Genomic DNA, 19,179 nt, shown 5'->3' on the forward strand with positions numbered 1-19,179 from the left:
CAAGAACCCCCATGCCGACCTCTATGCCTTGACGCAGGAATGCCAAGAATCACTCTGGTTGTTTATCATACGATTCAAGGAGGTTGTCGTGAACGTCTCATTCCCAGACGCGTCAGCGATCGTCACACTAAAAAACGCCTTGTGGTATGAATCTCGGTTCAAGGAAGAACTGTCCTTATCACACATAGAGACCATAGCCGATGCATTGTGCCAAGCTGCGAAGTAAATCGAGGCCGAAGAGTAGAAGGTCGTCAACGCCAAGAAGCATGCGACGGCAAAAAGCGCTGCATTAAAGGATCCATTGGTTGTTGCTCCCAAAGTCGACCACGTCGAACCACAACATCATTTCATTCAAAATCAAGATCGGGCTCGTCGGACTTTTGCGATCGGCGACGACGCGCACCAGAACCTACTATGGAACATATACGTCCGAAAAGAAGGAGGGGAGAGCAGTGCGATGTAATATTGCGAGTACCACAAAAGAAACACTCATGCAACCGAAGAATGTCGTTACCTCCAGAAAATCCTAATGGAAAGGTACAACAAAGACGCCATAGTTGTCGAGTCAGAGAGAAACAGGACTAGGAGACCAGGAAAGAGCGATACTAAGCCAGCAGAAACCATCGCCTGAAAATTTGTGAAGGACTCCAAGCGACTTGATGATCAAAGTGGGGACGAGTTGGGCGAAACGGACGACGCCATTAGCGAAAAGCGATCACAGGCGGGTTAGCAGGGTGCAATGACTCGATCACGGGCGGGTTAGCAGCATCCTCCAATGCCAAGACCACAAATAAACATGGTCATGGACGGGTTAGCAGGGTGCAATGACTCGATCAGGTCGATAATGGACTATACCAAGAAAGCCGAGATGAAGAAGTCTTGGCCATCCTCGAACACGCCGATATCCTTCGACAACAGCGATCTAGAAGGATTACACCTGCCACATAACGACCCATTGGTCGTCGAAATCCTAATCTGCAAAAGCCAAGTCACAAGAATCTTGGTTGACACCGAAAGCTCGGTAAACGTAATCTTCAGGAACGTTTTGGCACAAATGGCATCAGCGAGAGCGATATCAAGCTGAAATGCCACTTGTTGACTGGATTTGACGGTGATTTCTTCGTGTTGGTCGGCACCATTGACCTACCGATCTTTGTTGGACGAACGGCACGATACGCCTGATTCACTGTCATAGATAAGCCCATCATCTATAATGTCATCTTAGGGACCCCGTGGCTCTACAAAATGAACGCGGTCCCGTCGACGTACCTCCAATGCGTCAAGAGCGTGTTTTCTGATTGAGCATAAGATTCACACGGCGAAGAAGTTATAGCAACCAAAGCACCAGGTCGGCGATAGCAGCTCATCGCCAACCGACGGAAAGCCGACTCCCATCCAACAGGGAGTTGCTGCAACAGAAGAGGTAATTATCAACGAGTCCGATGCGAAGAAGCGTGTGATTATTGGTACGGAGATAACCCTAGCTATGCGCGACGAGCAAATCCTCTTTCTACAAACCAATGCTGCAACCTTCGCATGGTTGGTAGAGGATATGAAAGGTATCGACCCTACGGTCACAACACACGAGTTCAACACCGACCCTATGCGTAAGCCCATCAAGCAAAAAAGGCAAAAGCTAGGGCCGAAACGATCACAAGCAGTTAACGACGAAGTCGAAAAACTGCTCGGCGCTGGTTCGATTATCAAAGTGAAATAACCAGAATGGCTAGGAAGCCAAATGGTAGTCAAAAAGAAAAACGGCAAGTGGAGAATTTGTGTTAACTTTACCGAGCTAAACAAAGCCTGTCCATAGGAGAGTTTCCCGCTGCAAAGAATCGAACAGTTCGTCGAAGCTACCGCCGGTAATGAACTTATGATGTTTATCGGTAGAAGATCTCATTCATTACCGATCGCGGGATCTACTGTTATAAGGTCATGCCATTTTGCTTGAAGAATGCCGGAGCCACCTACTCACGATTGGTTAATAAGATGTTCGCAGAACAGCTCGGCAGAACCATGGAGATATACATCGACGACATGCTTGTCAAGTCGAGAAAAGCTAGGGAATATCTCACACATCTCCGACAATGTTTCGATACACTGAACAAGTATGGCATGAAACTGAACCTAGCGAAGTGGACCTTCGCAGTCAATTCCGGCGAATTCTTTGGCTACCTGGTGACCGAAAAGGCATTGAAGCAAATCCGAAGCAAATCAAAGCTATAATTGACTTGCCTGAACCAAAAAACGCCAAGGAAGTGCAACGACTAACTGGTCGAATAGCCGCCATAAACCGCTTCATTTCGAGATCTACTGATAACTGTCTCCCGTTCTACCAACTTCTAAAGATGAAAGGAAAATTCGAGTCGAATGAGGCCTGTCACGACGCATTTGCCAAGCTGAAAGAATACCTATCGACTATGCCGGTCCTAGCTAAGCCAGAGCACAACGAGACCTTATTCCTCTATATCGCCGTATCAAAATCCACTAGTCAAAGACGATCGAGGAGAACAGCGGCCTATTTTATATATGAGCAAGTCGCTTGACGACGCCGAGACACGTTACCCAACAGTCGAAAAGGTCGACTTGGCGGTCGTCACCTCCGCGAGAAATCTTCGCCTGTACTTTCAGTTGCATACCATTGCCGTACTGACAAACCAGCCCCTGCGAACAATCCTGCACAGCCTAAACCTGTCCGGACGACTGACCAAATGGTCGATAGAGATCAGTGAATACGATATCGAGTATTGCACCCGACCAGCCGCCAAATCCCAGGTTTTGGCAGACTTCTTGATTGAGCTACCTTTAGGTAACGCCGAGCTATCCTATATCGACCCTTCGACTGAGAGATGGACCTTGCACGTCGATGGAGCCTCTTCTCACCTCGGTTCTTGGGTGCGGATCCGTCTTACGTCCCCAATAAGAGAAATTTTGGAGCAATCATTCCGACTCCGATTCCAGGCAATGAACAATGCCGCCGAGTACGAAGCATTAATCGTCGGCTTAAGGCTTGCTGACGGAATGATCAAGCGAATTCGAGCTTTCTGTGATTCCCAGCTTGTCGCCAATCATTTCAGCGGCGAGTACGATGCTAAAAGCAAACCAATGGCAGCTTACCTCGATGTCGTGAGAATCCTTTCCAAGCGTTTCGACGTGTTTGAACTGATCAAAATTCCAAGGAGCGATAATGCTCCAGTTGATACCCTGGCAGCGCTTGCCTTAACTTCAGACCCGGATCTCCGAGGCGTTATCCCAGTCGAAAGTATCGATACGCCGAGTATTAAAGAAGCTTAGTCGGCGACCTGCGTCGCACTTAATCAGCCAAATGAAATCAGAACCACATGGAAGATTGTAACTTCGAGGCAAGACTTCGAGCCTCCATCCGAGGATGATAAGACGGATTGAAGAGTTGAGATTCATGCTTATCTGACGGACGGCGACGTACCAACGGATAAATGGGCTAACCGACGGCTGAAAACAAAGGTTTCCTACTATATATTGATAAAAGAACACTTACTCCGGTGGACCGCATCGGGAGCCTTACTCATATGTTTGCACGGCGAAGATTCAGAACGCGTTATGATGGAAACACACGAGGGAGCTGGAGGTAACCACTCGGAAGGACGAGCCTTGGCACTACGAATTAAGAAGCACGGCCAAGTGCGAGAAGTGCCAACGTCACGCGCCCATCATCCACCAACCAACCGAGCTGCTCCAAGCCGGGGTAGCCCCATACTCATTCATGCGGTGGGCGATGGACATAATCGGCCTACTGCCCACATCGAGACAGAAGCGATACATCCTTGTCCTAACCGATTACTTTACGAAGTGGGTAGAAGCCGAGTCTTACACCAATATCAAAGCTAAGGACGTCCACCTATTCGTATGGAAATTCATCATCTGCCGACACGGGCTGCCATACGAGATAGTCACCGATAACGGCTCATAATTCATCTCCCTTCAGTTCGAAGATTTTTGCGCTAGATGGCATATCAAACTACGAAAGTCAACCCCAAGGTACCCACAAGGAAATGGGCAGGCCGAAGCGACAAACAAAACCATACTCGTCAGCCTAAAAAAATGGATGGATGCCAAGAAGGGTGCTTGGGACGACGAACTCGACGGGGTTCCCTGGTCCTACGGAACGACGCCACGGCAAGCCACAGGACAAACCCCGTTCTCCCTAGCCTACGGAATGGAAACAATGGTCCCTGCTGAGGTCGTCAGTTCTAGCCTTCGACGAACTCGAAGATGAGTGCGACAAAGCACTCCTACGAATTCAGAATTATCAGCTTGCCGCGGCAAAATATGACAACAAGAAAGTCTACAACTGGCACTACAATAAGGGGGATCTCGTCCTCCGGAATGTCTTCAAAAATACCTCCGAGCCCAATGCAGGAAAAATGGGAGCTAACTGGGAAGGACCATACCAAATGTTGAAGGTGGTCCATCCAGGTGTCTACGAACTACTTACAATGAGCGGCGAACCAATTTTGCGGTCTTGGAACTCGATGCACTTGAAACGTTTCTATTATTAAAAAATAAAGATGAACCAGGCTACTAGTAGTCTTTTCCTTTTATAGATAATCTGAACTACGAGTGGCTTGATTCCATTTGATCGAAAAGTACATAGGCAGTCCCATTCAAGAGACGCAGCCGCCAATAATAAAATATTTTCTTTTTATTGTTTGAATATTAATGTTTATACTTCCCACCTTGGCCCGGTGACAGTTCGACGTTCCGACGAAATTATTTAAGCTGAGTCGCAGCTCGTAAAATGAATAAGCAGACCATCACGCGTCGCATTTGGACAAGAGTAATAAGCCGAGTAGTAACTTGCAACTCTTAGAGGAAAATGAGAGGCCGACCCCCTACGTCGTACCCATAATTCCGAGTCAACAAAGCCGAATCATGAGTTGTTTACTCCTCTAAGTCGAGTTGCATCTCGCAAAATCCCAAGAAGGACAAAGGTAAGCTGACCATCATGCATCACACTTAAAAATAATGAGAAGATTGCTGAGTTACGACACGGACGAGCAAGTATAAAAAACCGAATTAAATTCAACGCGGGATCGATCAGGAGTTTAGAAATAAGTTATGAAGGGAGCCGACCCCCCCCCCATACGGCACATGTTCAAAAAAAAAAGAGTAAAAGAAAGAAAGTAAAATCAGAAGAAAGAGCACCAGGCACAAGAAGCTCACTCTTCAAACCCCAAGTTGGCATTAGAAGGTTCATCGAATCCCATCCCGCCGAGCGTCGCCTGCCAAAAGCGGCATGATTCTCGCAACTCTTTTAACCTGTCACGAGATAAGGGCAGGCTCCCCCGATACAGCTGCTCTTGTAGTAATGATTCATACTCTCTAGTTGATTGATGTACTGACGCAATATGTCGACCCGAGGATCGAGCTCCGCGTGGTCTTCGAAGGGCCTCCTGCCAATAGGCTCAAGATCGCCCTCTTTGAGATCAGGAACCTCCGCTTCAGCCAATAACACTTCGCAGCGAGAACGCTCCTCAAGAAATTGGTCCCATCTCCATTCTGGGATGAATAACCCCTCATCGATCAAAAGTTCAAGATGTTCCACGGTCCCGTCCACACGGCAAAACTGGAAGTTACACTCAAATATGCGACGCGTGGCTACGATATAATTCGTCAGCCTCTGAATCCGAGCATGATAGTACTCGACTTCCGAACGGATCACATCGTCGAATCTTTCAACGAGTCGCTCTCGCGCCCTCCTCAACCATGCCAACCTTGTCGACACAGGCATAACGACAACCGAACCTGTCTGAAAGAAGAGCTAACCAAAAAAAAAGGAAAAAGGGAGCGGAGAAGCAAATAGTGAAGAGTAAGGAAACTTGAAAGGTGAATTTATAGGGCGAAACGCGAGGTTTCCCGAGGAGAAGCAGCAAAACTATCAATCTCGAAAGCCTCACCCACTGAATGTCCAACACAAGTCATAAAGCATAACATAAGATAGCGAAAGATTAGGAGATCTGATAATAACGCATAGTCCAAAAAGAAAGCAAAGAAAAGTAAAGGGAGCCGACCCCAAAACACGGCAAGCTAGTATAGAAAAAAAAAATTAAGACAAAAGGCCGACGACCGGAGAATCACGTCCAGCAATCGGAGGATTTCCATCTTTGCGATGGTCATCTTGCGGAACGCCTGTTTCCTGCTCGTTCGCCCCTTTACACTTGTCAGTTTGGACGTCCTCGTCCTCTAACCCATCAGCTTAAACCTCGTCGTCCTGCCCTTCGGTGTTCCCACTTTCCGGAGACCCAACACACCTAGGAATCGTGGGAAGGGGCTCAGCAAAAAAACCAAGGAGATGTTGAAATCAGCTTCGGCGATATCAGGGATACCAATCTCTTCCACCTTGGCCTTCAGCTGGGACATCACGACAACGACCTTCTCCTGAACCCCATCCGCGAGAAGAGAAATCTGACCCTCGGCGAGAAGCGTCTCAAGCATCTGCACATTCCCAATAGCTTGATTATATTCAAGGAACTTCTCCCTAGATGCCTCAAACGCATTAGCATGTTTCTTATGCTTCGACAACAGCCTCTGTGCACGACTGGCCAATTTATGGTAGGCATTAATCCTTTCAAAGACGCCGAACTCCTCACGACGGTCCCTTAGCCTTTTGGTTTCCGAGCTAAGGGTGAGTCGGAGTCCGTTGCAAGTGGAGTCGGACGTTTTAAGCTTTGAATGAAGGTCGTCCCTTTCCAAAATCAACCCGCGACGATGGTGCTCGAGCTTCGAGACCTTGTCGCTCAGCCTCTGATTACAGCATACGGCCTCACTAGGCTGGGTTTCAAGACGCTCAATCCTGTCTGAAGGATTCGGAGGATTCGAGCTGGGGCCCTCTAACTTGCGGATGCGACGTTCGTAGCGCGAGGCCATACGATTTGTGCGCACAACTAGCTGCGAAACATGCAAAGTTAGCCAAAGAAAAAGGGAGGAATTAAATCAAAAAAAGAATAGACGAACCTCAAAAACAGTTTGGGCGGAGTCGGTAACCGCGTCCTCCTCTTTCATCCGTTCGACGGGCAGCAGGCGACCAGAGCCGAAATGGATCTTACGAAACTGCTCGGCACATGATTGGGAGTCGTTTGGGAAAACAGAAAAGTGGGTAACCTCCCAATGGTAATCCGTTGTCTTCTGCTTCTTTGAAGGATCATGTCGCTCCTGACCTATACCCTCCTTCCTCTTCTGAGGAACTTTGGTCGCCTCGACTTGACGACAAGAAGAATCGTTTACCTTCTTTCTAGGGAGCGTCTCGACGGGCCCAACATGACGATTCAAAGGAAGAGGGTTGGTTTTGACGGGCTGTTTTTCCTCGCGAATCTCCACCAAACGGCGACCTTGAGGAGAAGGAGCGCTGCGAGACGAGCCAACGTCGGCGGTACGGGTCTCCGGACGAGTGTCCGAACGGTTATCTGGACGAGACGGAGGAGTCGCCTCAGATGTTCGGCGATAGTGAGCAGACGCATCAGGAACAGTCATGTTCAGCTTTCCCATTGTCCTAGCTAAAAATAATCGGCGGGCGAGTTAGTGTGAGGATAAAGACATGTCAAAGGAGATCACCATCAAAATGGAACAACGGCTTACATGTCTTCTTTTTTGACGGAGCTCGAGGTTTCTTTGGACGATCCTTTTTGAGTTCGGTACCCAGCCAAAGGTAAGGGCAGAAAAGCTTGATCGCGTCTATCTCGGCTTGGAACGAGGTGGAACACGGTAGGAGACACCAAGGAATAATAACTTGAAAACAAAAGTTAAACACATAAGAATTAGGTCAGCGAACAGAGCGAAGGAAACGATGTAAGAAGAAGCCGTCGGCTACCGGGTGAAGGGTTCCACCCAGAGAACAAAGGGATAGAAGAATCCTCAAGAACCCCCGAGTCGATCTCTAGGAAGAAGTAGGAGCGCCCCCAATTGTAGGTTTTGCCATTAGCGCCTTCGACGAGGGTCAATTTCTTTGCCGAGGCTAAGTAATGAATTCCGGGAGTCTTGGATCGATTCGTCGGGTTGCGGAGGAAAATTGTGAGATTGCCGCCTTATGCCTGACGAAGTACGTCATCAAGAAGGAGGGGAGAGGAAAGGTAAGCCCGCTCGGTAAAGAATTTCTCCGAGAGGCAGATGAAACCGGGGGGAGCATCCCAAGGGCGTTGATGCGTAGACGGAATTTGAATATTTGGCCGAGTGTTCAACTTCCTAAGTTGAACAGCCCTGATAGCCGCATCCAACTTCAAAGTGGAGCAACAGATGAAAGAGAACATATTCGAACTCACGGGGGGGAGCCTCGTCTGAGCCCAGAGAAAACCCCTCGTCAAAAGAAGGCTCGTCGACCAGAGAGGGTACTTTGTAAGGGAGATCAGACAAAATGGGAACTGCAGAGCCGGAGAATAAGCGGCGCTGAAGGACGGCGAGCTTGGCCGCGTCGAAATCCGTAGAATCAGAGGAAGATCGCCCGTGGTAAGGAGATCGAACCTTGCGACAAGTGGATTTGCCCGAATCTCAGGAGTTGGAAGGAGTAACCTCCTGGAGATGGCTCGCGGTGGAGGGATTGACCGATACGGAAGAAGGCATAAAGGATGGAAACCAAAAAACAAGGAAATAATCGCGAGAGAGAGAGGAGGAATGTCGTACCATACAGCGGAGGAGAGGCAGAAATGGGAAATCGTTGAAGGGAGAAAAGTATTTATAGGCGAAGGAAGGGTTTAGGCAGTCATCATTACGGACGCAAAGCGAGAAGCGACGTTTGGGGTTCTGAACTTCACGCGCCAGCAAATCCCATGCGTGTGAGTGAACAGGATACTTGAGCTCGTCGTAAACGGAACGCACAAAGTTCTCCGCCTAAGCAACTACGAACTGAAGGTGGGGGGAGAAGACTGTTAGGGGTGGATTCCCCTCCCTACGCAAGGCCCAATCCAGGAAGAATCTCCAAAGGCCCAAGTAATCACTTAAAAGGAGAGAAGGGTACTTCATTCCTTTTAAGTGACAAACCGACACGACTTTCTATAAATACGAACTTACGATGCTTAAGAAAGGGATCCACGAAAAAAAAGAGCGAAACGCTACAAAAGCTAAGAGTGATTAGCTAAGTATCTCGTCTAGAACACGAGTCGACGAGCCCCAAGCTCGTCTTCCCTCTTTTCTTTTACTCGTCTTATTGTCTACCGTTGTAGTCCGAATTATTGTGCCTCGGCATCGAGTTATTAAAGAGAGATTCAACATCCTTTTTACCAGCTATAAATCTCAAATTGTGGCTGATATCAGCATCAACAGTTTGGAAAGTGAAAACTGAGTGTATGATTTCGTATCAACCATATTCATTACTACCTAATCTGTTTTTCAATCGAGATTCTAAGAAATGATGAATCTTAACCAGATTCAAAGAAACCCATTTACTCTTAATATTTTTTAAAGTTAACTATTACTACTAGTTGTAGTTATGGTTATATTGATATGATGAGTATATTTCCAAAGCAACTGAATCAATGAATATGGAGATACGAAGACACATTTGAAAAGATTCGAAAAGACTACTCCCTTTCTCTTTTGCGTTCACTACACCACTACCGAGTACGTATTATTAACCCAATCACAAATTTACTCTTATTTACTTTTTTTTTTTTTGCAGTTTCTTAATTTAGTTACCAACATAAATCGACATAATTTTACGTTGCACAAAACTATAAAATCATAAAGAAAAGAAAAAGAAAAAAAAACTTTTGCATTCCCAAAAATTATACTGATGGCTAAGAAGAAGCAACCTCAGCCTCCTCTGGTTACTCCATCTCCAGCGAAGGAGCCGTCGGTAGTCTCATCTCCAGTTAAGAAGCCGACGGAACTCACCTCTACATCACCGGAATCTGGTTTAGAGGAAGAAGAATCGGGTTCAAAGTCAGAAGAATCGGGCTCTGAATCTGAAGGAGAAGAAGACGAAACACCCAAGAATCCAGAAACTGCTTCTGCTCCAGTTGTGGCCAATGAAATATCAGGTTTAGAGTCTAAGAGTGTATCTGACTCTGAATATGAGCCTGAGCATGAGCCTGAGCCAACTTCTGCTGCTACAGTTGCGTCCCCAAATAAGAAGAGACAAAGTGAAAGGGGCGTTGTTTCAACTGAGGTGAATCCATCAAAACGATCCAAGACTGAGAGTAGTGGAACATATATTGCAGTGAAGAAGGAAATGTTTCAGAGAATATGGAGCGAAGAAGACGAGGTTCTCTTGCTTCAAGGAATGATCGACTACAGGAGCAAGACAGGGAATAATACTTCAGATGACACGAATGGGTTTTTCAAAAGTATTAAAAGCTCATTCAATTTCGAGGTGAAGAGTTTGCATCAGTTCACCAACAAAATTTGGGGTTTAAAGAAGTAGTATATTAAGAAAATGAAGAATGGCGAGGCCTCGATTACAAAGCATCATGACCTCAGGTGTTTGGCACATGCTAAGGAGATTTGGGGAACTAGTGATGTCGATGTTGTTGACTCTACAGTTCCTGTTGTGAAATCAAAGAAGAAGAAGAAGAAGAAGAAGAAGAAGGAAGATGAGGAGGCTAATATGGTGAAGGATGATGAGGACTCTTTGATGATGGTTGATGATGTTCATTGGTTCGAAAAGTCTTTCATTCTTGGTGCGTTTACTAGTTTTGGTGGTGCGATGGTTGATGAAGAAGCTGTGAAAGCAAAATGGAGGTTGGTACCGGTCAAGAAGAAGAATAGAATCAAGGAGAAATGTAAGTCATTGAAAGCTGAGGAGATGAAATGCTTCTTGCTAAAGGCTTAGATTCTAAGTGAGGTGAGTTCTGCTCTCGCTAAATCTGACTAGACAGAGAGAGACATAATCAGTTAATTAGTTAGTATCATATGCATCTTTGTTTTTTCTTTTGGGGGCGAAGTAACAGCGAACTATCTGATGGCTGATCTTATTTTGCTACGATGAAATTCATGATTATGTAATCCAGAATCTTTAATTGTATGTTAGCTTCTCTGCATATTATTATCTAGCCATATCTCTCTACTAGATGTATAATTGAGATGACAAAGGTGTGTGCTCTCGCTCTGAGTGTAGAACTATGTGGTCTTGCTAGGATGCTATGTGATGATATTTACTTATTTGCTTTCAATTATCATTAAGTTTTGACTTCTTAAAAGATCCTTTGTGAAACGAATCATCACAAAAGTATTAGAAATACTCCTATTTTCAAGATACATGAGTGGGAATGAATAGATTATGTAATAGAAGGCAAGCGATATTTAATTATTAAATTTTGTTTTCGAGAAGTGTAGTTTTCCTGATCATTATCTTGACCTTGTAAATGTGAAATCCTTATAAAATTTTATGGTCTTTAAGCTTTTAGCTAGTGATGATTATGGTTTAGTTTAAAATTAAATCAGTCACTAACATAAAAACACAGAAGTCACAGAACATGTGTCTCTTGATCTGAAAAAACAAACAAGACCGAACATGTGTGAAATCTCAATCAGCTTTTTAATCTCATTACTGTATATATATTTTACAGAGACTGACCAAACGGAGATGGAAATCTCAAGTTTTGGCATCATACACACATTAGATACAAGCCCTGGCCAGATCATACACACATTTCTTTCATTATCAATCGCTTTGTATTTTGTCTTATTCCTTTGAGATTATACTCTGATACTGGACACCTGAGATGTTGTCTTATATGTAGCGGTGTATACTGTTTACTTAAAATGATTTGTCTAAAATTGTGAATCCACAAAAGTATTTACCTCCATCTGAATGGAGTATTTACTCGTAGAACATACGCACTCTATTTGGTCAAGTAGCAATGGGTTCGACTGGCTGGGATATTTTGGATTGTCAGTCAGATTTGGTGTTTGTTGATGATAATAAAGACAGAACTTTGAGAAAACTTTACTGTTTTATTATAATGTTTTATTATAATCTCATGATACATTATAGTTTTAGAGTACATTGTCTTATATAGAGGCAGAAGGAACAATCTAGAATAGGATGAGTTATTGTGACAGCTGTGGAGAGAGCTAGTCACTATCCTTATCCTGCAAGACACCGAATTTATTATGGAGTAGGGGAGTCGCAGGTACAATCTTTGTCTTCACTTGAGAGTGTTGATTGGGCTTCTGCAATGGGCCTCTTCCTTGTTGGACTGTTTTGTGATCCATTTGACCTATATCACTTATATTTCCCCTCAAACTTGTGGTGGGTGAAGCACCAACACAAAGTTTGGCTCTTAGATCCTCAAATTCCCGCTTTGGTAAAGACTTAGTAAAAATATCGGCCAGTTGCAATTGTGTAGGTACATGTTGCGTTTCAATGTGTCCTAGTGCTACTTGCTCCCTGATGTAGTGAAAGTCAGTTTCGAAGTGTTTAGACCGTTTGTGCAGCGCTGGATTTGCACTCAAGTACACTGCAGAGAGGTTGTCACAACGGAGCAGAGTAGGGAACTGCTGTGAGACCTGTAAGTCACGTAGAAGGAACGAAAGCCAAGTAATTTCATGAGCAGTGGCTGTTAAAGCTCTGTATTCTACCTTTTTTGATGAATTTGAGACTGTTTCTTGTCTTCTTGCTGACCAACTTATCATATTAGGACCGAGAAGTATACAAAAACCAGTGGTGGACTGTCGGGTCTTCTTACATCCGGCATGGTCACTATCACAGAATGCCGAGAGTGACAAGTTGGAGCTTCTTTTTATGTATATACCCATGTGCAGAATTCCCTTTATGTATCGGAGTATGCGTTTGAGAAAAGCAAAGTCAGATACTGTAGGTTCATGCATCCTTTGGCATACAAAATTGACAGCAAATTGAATGTCAGGTCTGGTTATTGTAAGATACTGGATCTTTCTTGCAAGGCTTCTGAAGTATGTTGGCTCTGAGAAGAGTTCATGACTCTGCTTGTCCATGTTTTGTGGTAGTGGAGTAGGCATAGGATTACAGTTAGACATTGCAGCTTGATGGAGAATTTCTGATGCATAAGCTTTCTAGTGAAGAAAAAGACCTGAAGAACACTTTTGAATTTCAATACCAAGAAAATAGCTTGGTGCTCCCAGATCTTTCATTGAGAACCGCTTGTTGAGGGAGATGAGCAGATCGTCAAACAGTGTTTGATCATTCCCTCTAAGAAGCATATCATCAACATACCTTAGTAGCACCAGAGATTTACCATTTTTATGATAGGTGAATAGAGAAGGGTCTGATTTGCTGCAGGTGAACCCAAACCCGAGCAAATATTTGCTAAAAATGTCAAACCAGGCTCTCAGAGCTTGCTTAAGTCCGTAGAATGCTTTCGTAAGACGACAGACATGAGATGGTCTTTGTGTATCAACAAAACCAGGTGGTTGCAGCATGTAAAATGGTTCTTGCAATTCTCCATGAAGAAAAGCATTTGATACATCCAGTTGTTTAATCATCCAGTCTTTAGCCGTTGCAACATCAAGGACCATTCGTATAGTTGCATTGCATACAACATGACTGAATGTTTCAAGGTAATCCAGTCCTTCTTCTTGATCAAAACCTTTCGCCACAAGACGTGCTTTAAGCTTATCAACCGATCCGTCTGGTTTTAGTTTGGTTTTGAACACCCACTTGCACCCTAAAATGTTCATTTCTTCTGTAGGCTCAACCAAATCCCAAGTATGCAACATATGAATAGTACTGATCTCATCATGAGCAGCATCTTTCCAACCAGGATGTGCCAGAGCAGCTGTAATGTTTTTCGGTTCTTCTGGAGCAAACCTTCACCCTATGACAACAAGAGCAAAAGATGACATTCACAAACCTAATCCCAGATATGTTCTCCTCACCTCAAGCTACGGCGAGAGTACAAAAGAAATGAACTTGTCCTCTTGTTTTGATCACCCAATTATTTTCGTTGGTTTGGTCCTCTTGTTGCTCTTGTTGCTCTTGTTGCTTGATATATCATGTTTTTTTACGGTTTTTAACTATGATATAAGTGTGCTTTTTGAGTCTTTTCATTTGTTTTCTAGGATGTTTTTGAGTCTTTGCAGGTTTTCTAGGACTTTAGCACATAAGGAGCAAAGTGGAGCAATCTGGATCATTTTGGAGCATAAATCTTGAAGAATCAATTTGGACTCGGATCAAAACAACGACATCGATCGACACCACTTAGGAGCATCGATCGACACCCTCTTCAGCCGATGAAGAATCACAAATTTTGAAGTTTTACAAAGTTGCTTGAAGTTTTCCATATTTGCAACACAAGTCCTTGACGTGTTTTAGGACATATATATAGTGTTTTTGGGTTTTAGAAAACCTTGAAGTTTTATTCTATCAAGTTTTGTTTTCTGCAACCCTGTGAGATTTTGAGAGTTTTTGGGAGAGAGATCTGAACTACTTTGAGAGAAGAATTCCTAAACTCCTTCCTTACTCTTTTAATCTCAATTGCTTATTATTCAGAATTATGTTTTGTTCTTCATTGATTATGTCTGAGTAGTTTGCTTGTTAGGTTCAGGGTTTTTCACAGGGATTTTATGATTTATCAGATCTGTTTATTTAGGATTCTTTATCTTTCTAGATATTCATCATAGGTTGTTCTTAATGCTAGATCTTTGATTAGCTATCTGGATATAGATCTTATGATTATTGATTGATATGAGAATATAATTGATTTTCCTGATAAAACCTTTTGATGGGCAAAATTACTTTCTGCAAAGAGATTTGATTTAGTAATTTTGTGAACAATCTAAACTTGTTTTTAAAGCTGATTTTTAACCTAGAATTTTACAAAGAGATTTGGATTTTCTGGTTTTAAATTTAGATAATATTTGCAGTGAGAACTGATTTATTTTACAGAAGAGTTTAGAGTCTAGATCTGATTTTAATTGCTTGAATCCTATTTAATTATTGATTTAATATTTTGTAATTCCCTGAGAAATTCCCTGGACCTAGCTTTTTGATCTTCTGAATTTACAACAGTTTTATTTAATATTTTGCATTGCTTTTCTTTATTTAAATCAACTTGTTTAGCGTAATCATAAAACTCTATAATTTATTGTGTAATCTAGAGTCATTGTGGAATTCGACCCCTAAGTATTACAGTGAACTCTTAATTTGAGAGAGTAGCTCTAGGGTAAATTTGAGCACATCAAATTTTGGCGCCGTTGCCGGAGACTCTTTGATCTACCATTAGATTTGAGTTTTTAATTTTGTCTAAATTTTTCTTTTTATTTTCAACTAACACACTTTTGTTTATTTTCTCTTGTGTGTTTCAGCTACATGCCTCCTACTCCTCACTCAAGGAGCAACAAGACTGGTCCTACTGTGAAGCTTACAAACCAAAAGTTGGGAAAACTTGAGCGTGAGAACAGAAAAGCAGCCAAATCCTTGAAGATGGTTAACACAATCATTCTGATACGTGATGAGAATGGTGCTTTAAGGGATCAAGAGGGCCACTTGCGCAACGAGCAGGGCCATCAGAAGGCAACGTAATTGCTGAAGTCGTTGTCGCTGCAGAACAGAACCTTGGTGTCGATCGTCGCCAACCTGAGGGTATCGATCGACACCCACCTCCAGCAGACGGACGTGGAGCTGCCAACCACGTCCACAACCCAGTTCGAAGACAGGATCAAAACCGGGATCTGATTAGGACTATTGAAGACTTCAACAGAGATGATTTAATGTATGAAAACCGCTCTGCAATTGTTCTACCTCCATTCCCAAAGAATGACTTTAATCTGAAGCCTGCATACTTCCAGCTAGTTGGACAAAGACCTTTCTCTAACCTGCCAAATGAGAAGGCTTTGGACCATATTGAGCAATTTGAAGACTTGGTGACCAGTATCAAGGCCAATGGAGTAACTGAAGACTACATCTACTGCAAGATTTTCCCATATTCACTTGCAGGAGAAGCATCTCAATGGTTGAAACAGTTGTCAGCCCGTTCTATGACATCTTGGCAACAAGTGAAGGTGGATTTTCTCAACTACTTTTATGATGATGCCATGTCAGATGAGCTAAGAGTCAAGCTGTCCTCCTTCAAGCAAAGAACAGATGAAGCTTTCAAGGCAGGTTGGGTGAGATTCAAGGCTTATCAAAGGGACTGTCCACACCATGGCTTTTCAAGAGTGCAGCTGTTGAGCATCTTTTTCAGAGGGATTCACTGGGAATATCAGCTAGCTTTGGATGCTGCAAGCCATGGGAACTTCAAGACAAGATTTCCAGAAGATGCTGAAGCTTTGATTGAGAATTTGGCTTCCAGCAATAGCACTAAGAGAGCAGATACTGAAAGGAAGAGATTACATGGAGGATTTGATTCAAAACAGCTAGCTTCTGTTAATGCCAAACTGGATTCAGTTCACAATCTTCTAGTGGGTAAGAAGTCAGTCCAATTTGCTGCTGAAGTTGAAACATTTGAGCCAGAGCCAGAGAATACAGAGGAGAATGTCAACTATGTGTATGGAGCTGGGTATCAAGGTCAGAGATTCGATAATCAACAAAGTACCAAGCCCTACAGTGGGAACTCTTCAGGCTACACTCCTAGACCAGATTACCAGAAGCAACAACAAAAAAATGGTCATACTGGAACCTATGGGAACTCTTCTTATCAGCCTCCTCCACCACAGACTTCTTCTGAGAGTAGAATGGAAGCTATGCTAGAGCAACTTTTGCAAGGTCAGGAACAACTATCAGTGACATTCAATGGGAAGATTGATAATGTCTACAATGAGCTTACTGGGAGGATTGATGCTTTGAACATTCATGTCAAGAAGCTGGAAAATCAGGTTGCCCAGACTGTTGGATCCGTCAAGAGGCAAGAGGGATTTCTTCCTGGAAGAACGAAGCCAAACCCCAACCATGCTTGCAATGCCATATCAGTGAGAGATGAAGATGATGGAGAAATTGAAACTGCAGAAAAAGGAGAGCAATCGGCCAAACCTGAGACAGAGAATTCGACTTCAGACGATGGTGTCGGTCGACACCCCTCTCAGACCGAACCAGAAACTGCAAAATCTCTGATTCCAACAGCTGTTGAGAGGGTGTACAAGTCTAAGGTCCCTTTTCCTAAACCAAGAAGGTCCAAGCAGGCGCTTGAGGAAACTAGATGCAAGGCAATGATGGATAAGTTAATGATTGAGATGCCTTTAATTGATGCAGTAAAGCTTTCACCACCACTTAAGCGGTATGTGAAGAGAATGGTATCCAATGGATTGAGCCCTGAAGAAGGAGCACTGCTTACAAAAGATGTCAGTGCAATTCTGTTGAACCAGCCTGTTCAAAGGAGAAAAGAGAAGAAGCAAGAAGTGATAGTCTCTGAGAAAGTGAGTGCAATGATTCGGTGTAGGACTGCTAAGAAGTTACCAGATCCTGGAAGATTTGTAATTGATTGCTCAATCTCAACAGGAAGGTTTGCACACTCACTTTGTGATCTTGGTTCTAGTATTAATCTGATGCCACATTTTGTTGCTGTAAGACTTGGGATGACAGAATTCAAGCTAACTCAGATTTCTCTTATCTTGGCTGATCGATCCCGAAGAATTCCTGAAGGCGTTTTAGAGGATATTCCAATTAAGGTTGGAAACTTCATGATTCCCACTGACTTTGTGATGCTGAAGTATGATAAAGAGCCTAGTGATCCTCTCATCTTAGGAAGATCTTTCTTGGCAACAGCTGGTGCATTCATAGATGTGCAGAAGGGACACATAACACTGAATGTGGAAGGTTTGAGTCTGAACTTTGAGATGGATAAGCTGAGGAGAGCTCCTACTATTGATGGACAAACTTTTTCTGTTGAAAACGTTTCTGCTACACGAGCAACAGGCTCAGTATCGATCGATGATCCATTAGCATCAGTCGACACCCCTCCACATCCGAGTCTGCACTTGTCCACAACTGATGATCCAAGTAAGAAAACTGCTCCCAAACAGAAACCTCCCCACTCCACACTCCAGAGTCCTCTGGTAAGGCCAAGGTACACATCTTCTGCACCTAATCCCCCTCCTATCATCAACAAGGCTTTCAAAGGTACAAAAACTGTTTTGCAGTTAACCAAGCCATGGGATTATCGTAGAGCGCTTGTTTCTTCTGTTGATGATTTTGCAGGACATAAAAGAAACAATCCCATCCCTAAATCCCACCCAGGTCCTGTTCCTCACATCCTTGGTAGACCTCATGCACCTAAAGCTTATACACCATCTTGGATGAAGAGGACATTCTCTCGAAAGCATGCATTGCCATGTTCTGCTCCACCCGATGCATGAGCTTCAACACAGTCAAGCTAATGATTGAAAAAAAGCGCTTAGTGGGAGGCAACCCATTTCTAGGTTTTTCTTTTCCTTTTGAGTCATTTTTCTTTTTGCATTGAGTCAGTTTTTGTTTGAAATTATGAACTATCTATCTATCATGTTGCTTTTAACTTGTGTTTGAGTATCTCTTAACAGAATAATCATCCAAGGATTGATCCATCAACACAACTATCTGCAACTAACAAGGAGTTACGGCCAAAAACACCATTCGTGATGAGTGTCGATCGACACTGAAATGGTATCGGTCGATGCCCCATGGTAACCCAAAAACAGTTCATCTTTTCCTTACAATTTTCAATACGTTTTTGTTTCTTTTAGCTTTCCTCTTACTTGAAAACACTGGGGACAATGTCGTTTAAGTCTGGGGGAGGTTAGTACTAACTACTAACATAGTTTTTGTTTTTAGTGTGTCAAAATCGATTTTTGTTTTTATTGAGTCAAATTTTTCAACATTGTGTTGGGGACTATGATTTTTCTCTTTAGTGTATTGCCTTGTTTGATTAATGCTGCAGATTGAATCCACTAATCCGACTAATAAAAAATCCAATGGCTGACCAGTAAACCAGAGACATCCAAATTTTCAACGGAAAAAGCCTGAGGTAACTTCTGCACTTTTCTTTTACCTCATCAAGAAGATTGATGTTCATAGAGCTTGACTCCTTGTTCAAACCTGGCAAGTAAGATTTTCAAAAGAAAATGGTACTCCTCTCCCTTATTTAAGTTGAAAAGATTATTCCTGAGAGCTTTGTTTAGAAAAAAAAAGAGAATAAAAGAAGAGATGATTTTGATCAGTTTAGAGAGGGAGGTAAATTATCAGTGACCTCATTATTCTACTCTTGAGTCAAATGATCACACAAAGCTTGGAAGCGAGGGGTAGGTAAATTACCGATGACCCCA

The 19,179-nt window shown here is 43.4% G+C and overlaps 3 protein-coding genes across 3 annotated transcripts; 2 read left to right on the forward strand and 1 right to left on the reverse strand.

The window, feature by feature from the left end:
• Positions 9,761 to 10,390, forward strand: LOC104719647 (probable transcription factor At4g00610). The gene has a single exon (XM_019230800.1). It carries the CDS (start codon positions 9,761 to 9,763, stop codon positions 10,388 to 10,390), a length of 630 nt encoding a protein of 209 aa, XP_019086345.1.
• Positions 10,388 to 10,966, forward strand: LOC109126980 (transcription factor STKL1). Its single transcript, XM_019231008.1, has one exon. It carries the CDS (start codon positions 10,403 to 10,405, stop codon positions 10,796 to 10,798), a length of 396 nt encoding a protein of 131 aa, XP_019086553.1. The 5' UTR covers positions 10,388 to 10,402; the 3' UTR covers positions 10,799 to 10,966.
• Positions 12,043 to 12,966, reverse strand: LOC109126899 (uncharacterized mitochondrial protein AtMg00810-like). Its single transcript, XM_019230801.1, has one exon. It carries the CDS (start codon positions 12,964 to 12,966, stop codon positions 12,043 to 12,045), a length of 924 nt encoding a protein of 307 aa, XP_019086346.1.

The sequence above is a fragment of the Camelina sativa genome, chromosome 10, assembly GCF_000633955.1.
Source record: "Camelina sativa cultivar DH55 chromosome 10, Cs, whole genome shotgun sequence".
Classification (NCBI taxonomy): domain Eukaryota; kingdom Viridiplantae; phylum Streptophyta; class Magnoliopsida; order Brassicales; family Brassicaceae; genus Camelina; species Camelina sativa.

Bases quoted from the DNA above. Each gene is read 5' to 3' on its own strand.
- LOC104719647 (XM_019230800.1), top strand. From the start codon at position 9,761: ATGGCTAAGAAGAAGCAACCTCAGCCTCCTCTGGTTACTCCATCTCCA.
- LOC109126980 (XM_019231008.1), top strand. From the start codon at position 10,403: ATGAAGAATGGCGAGGCCTCGATTACAAAGCATCATGACCTCAGGTGT.
- LOC109126899 (XM_019230801.1), bottom strand. From the start codon at position 12,966: ATGTCTAACTGTAATCCTATGCCTACTCCACTACCACAAAACATGGAC.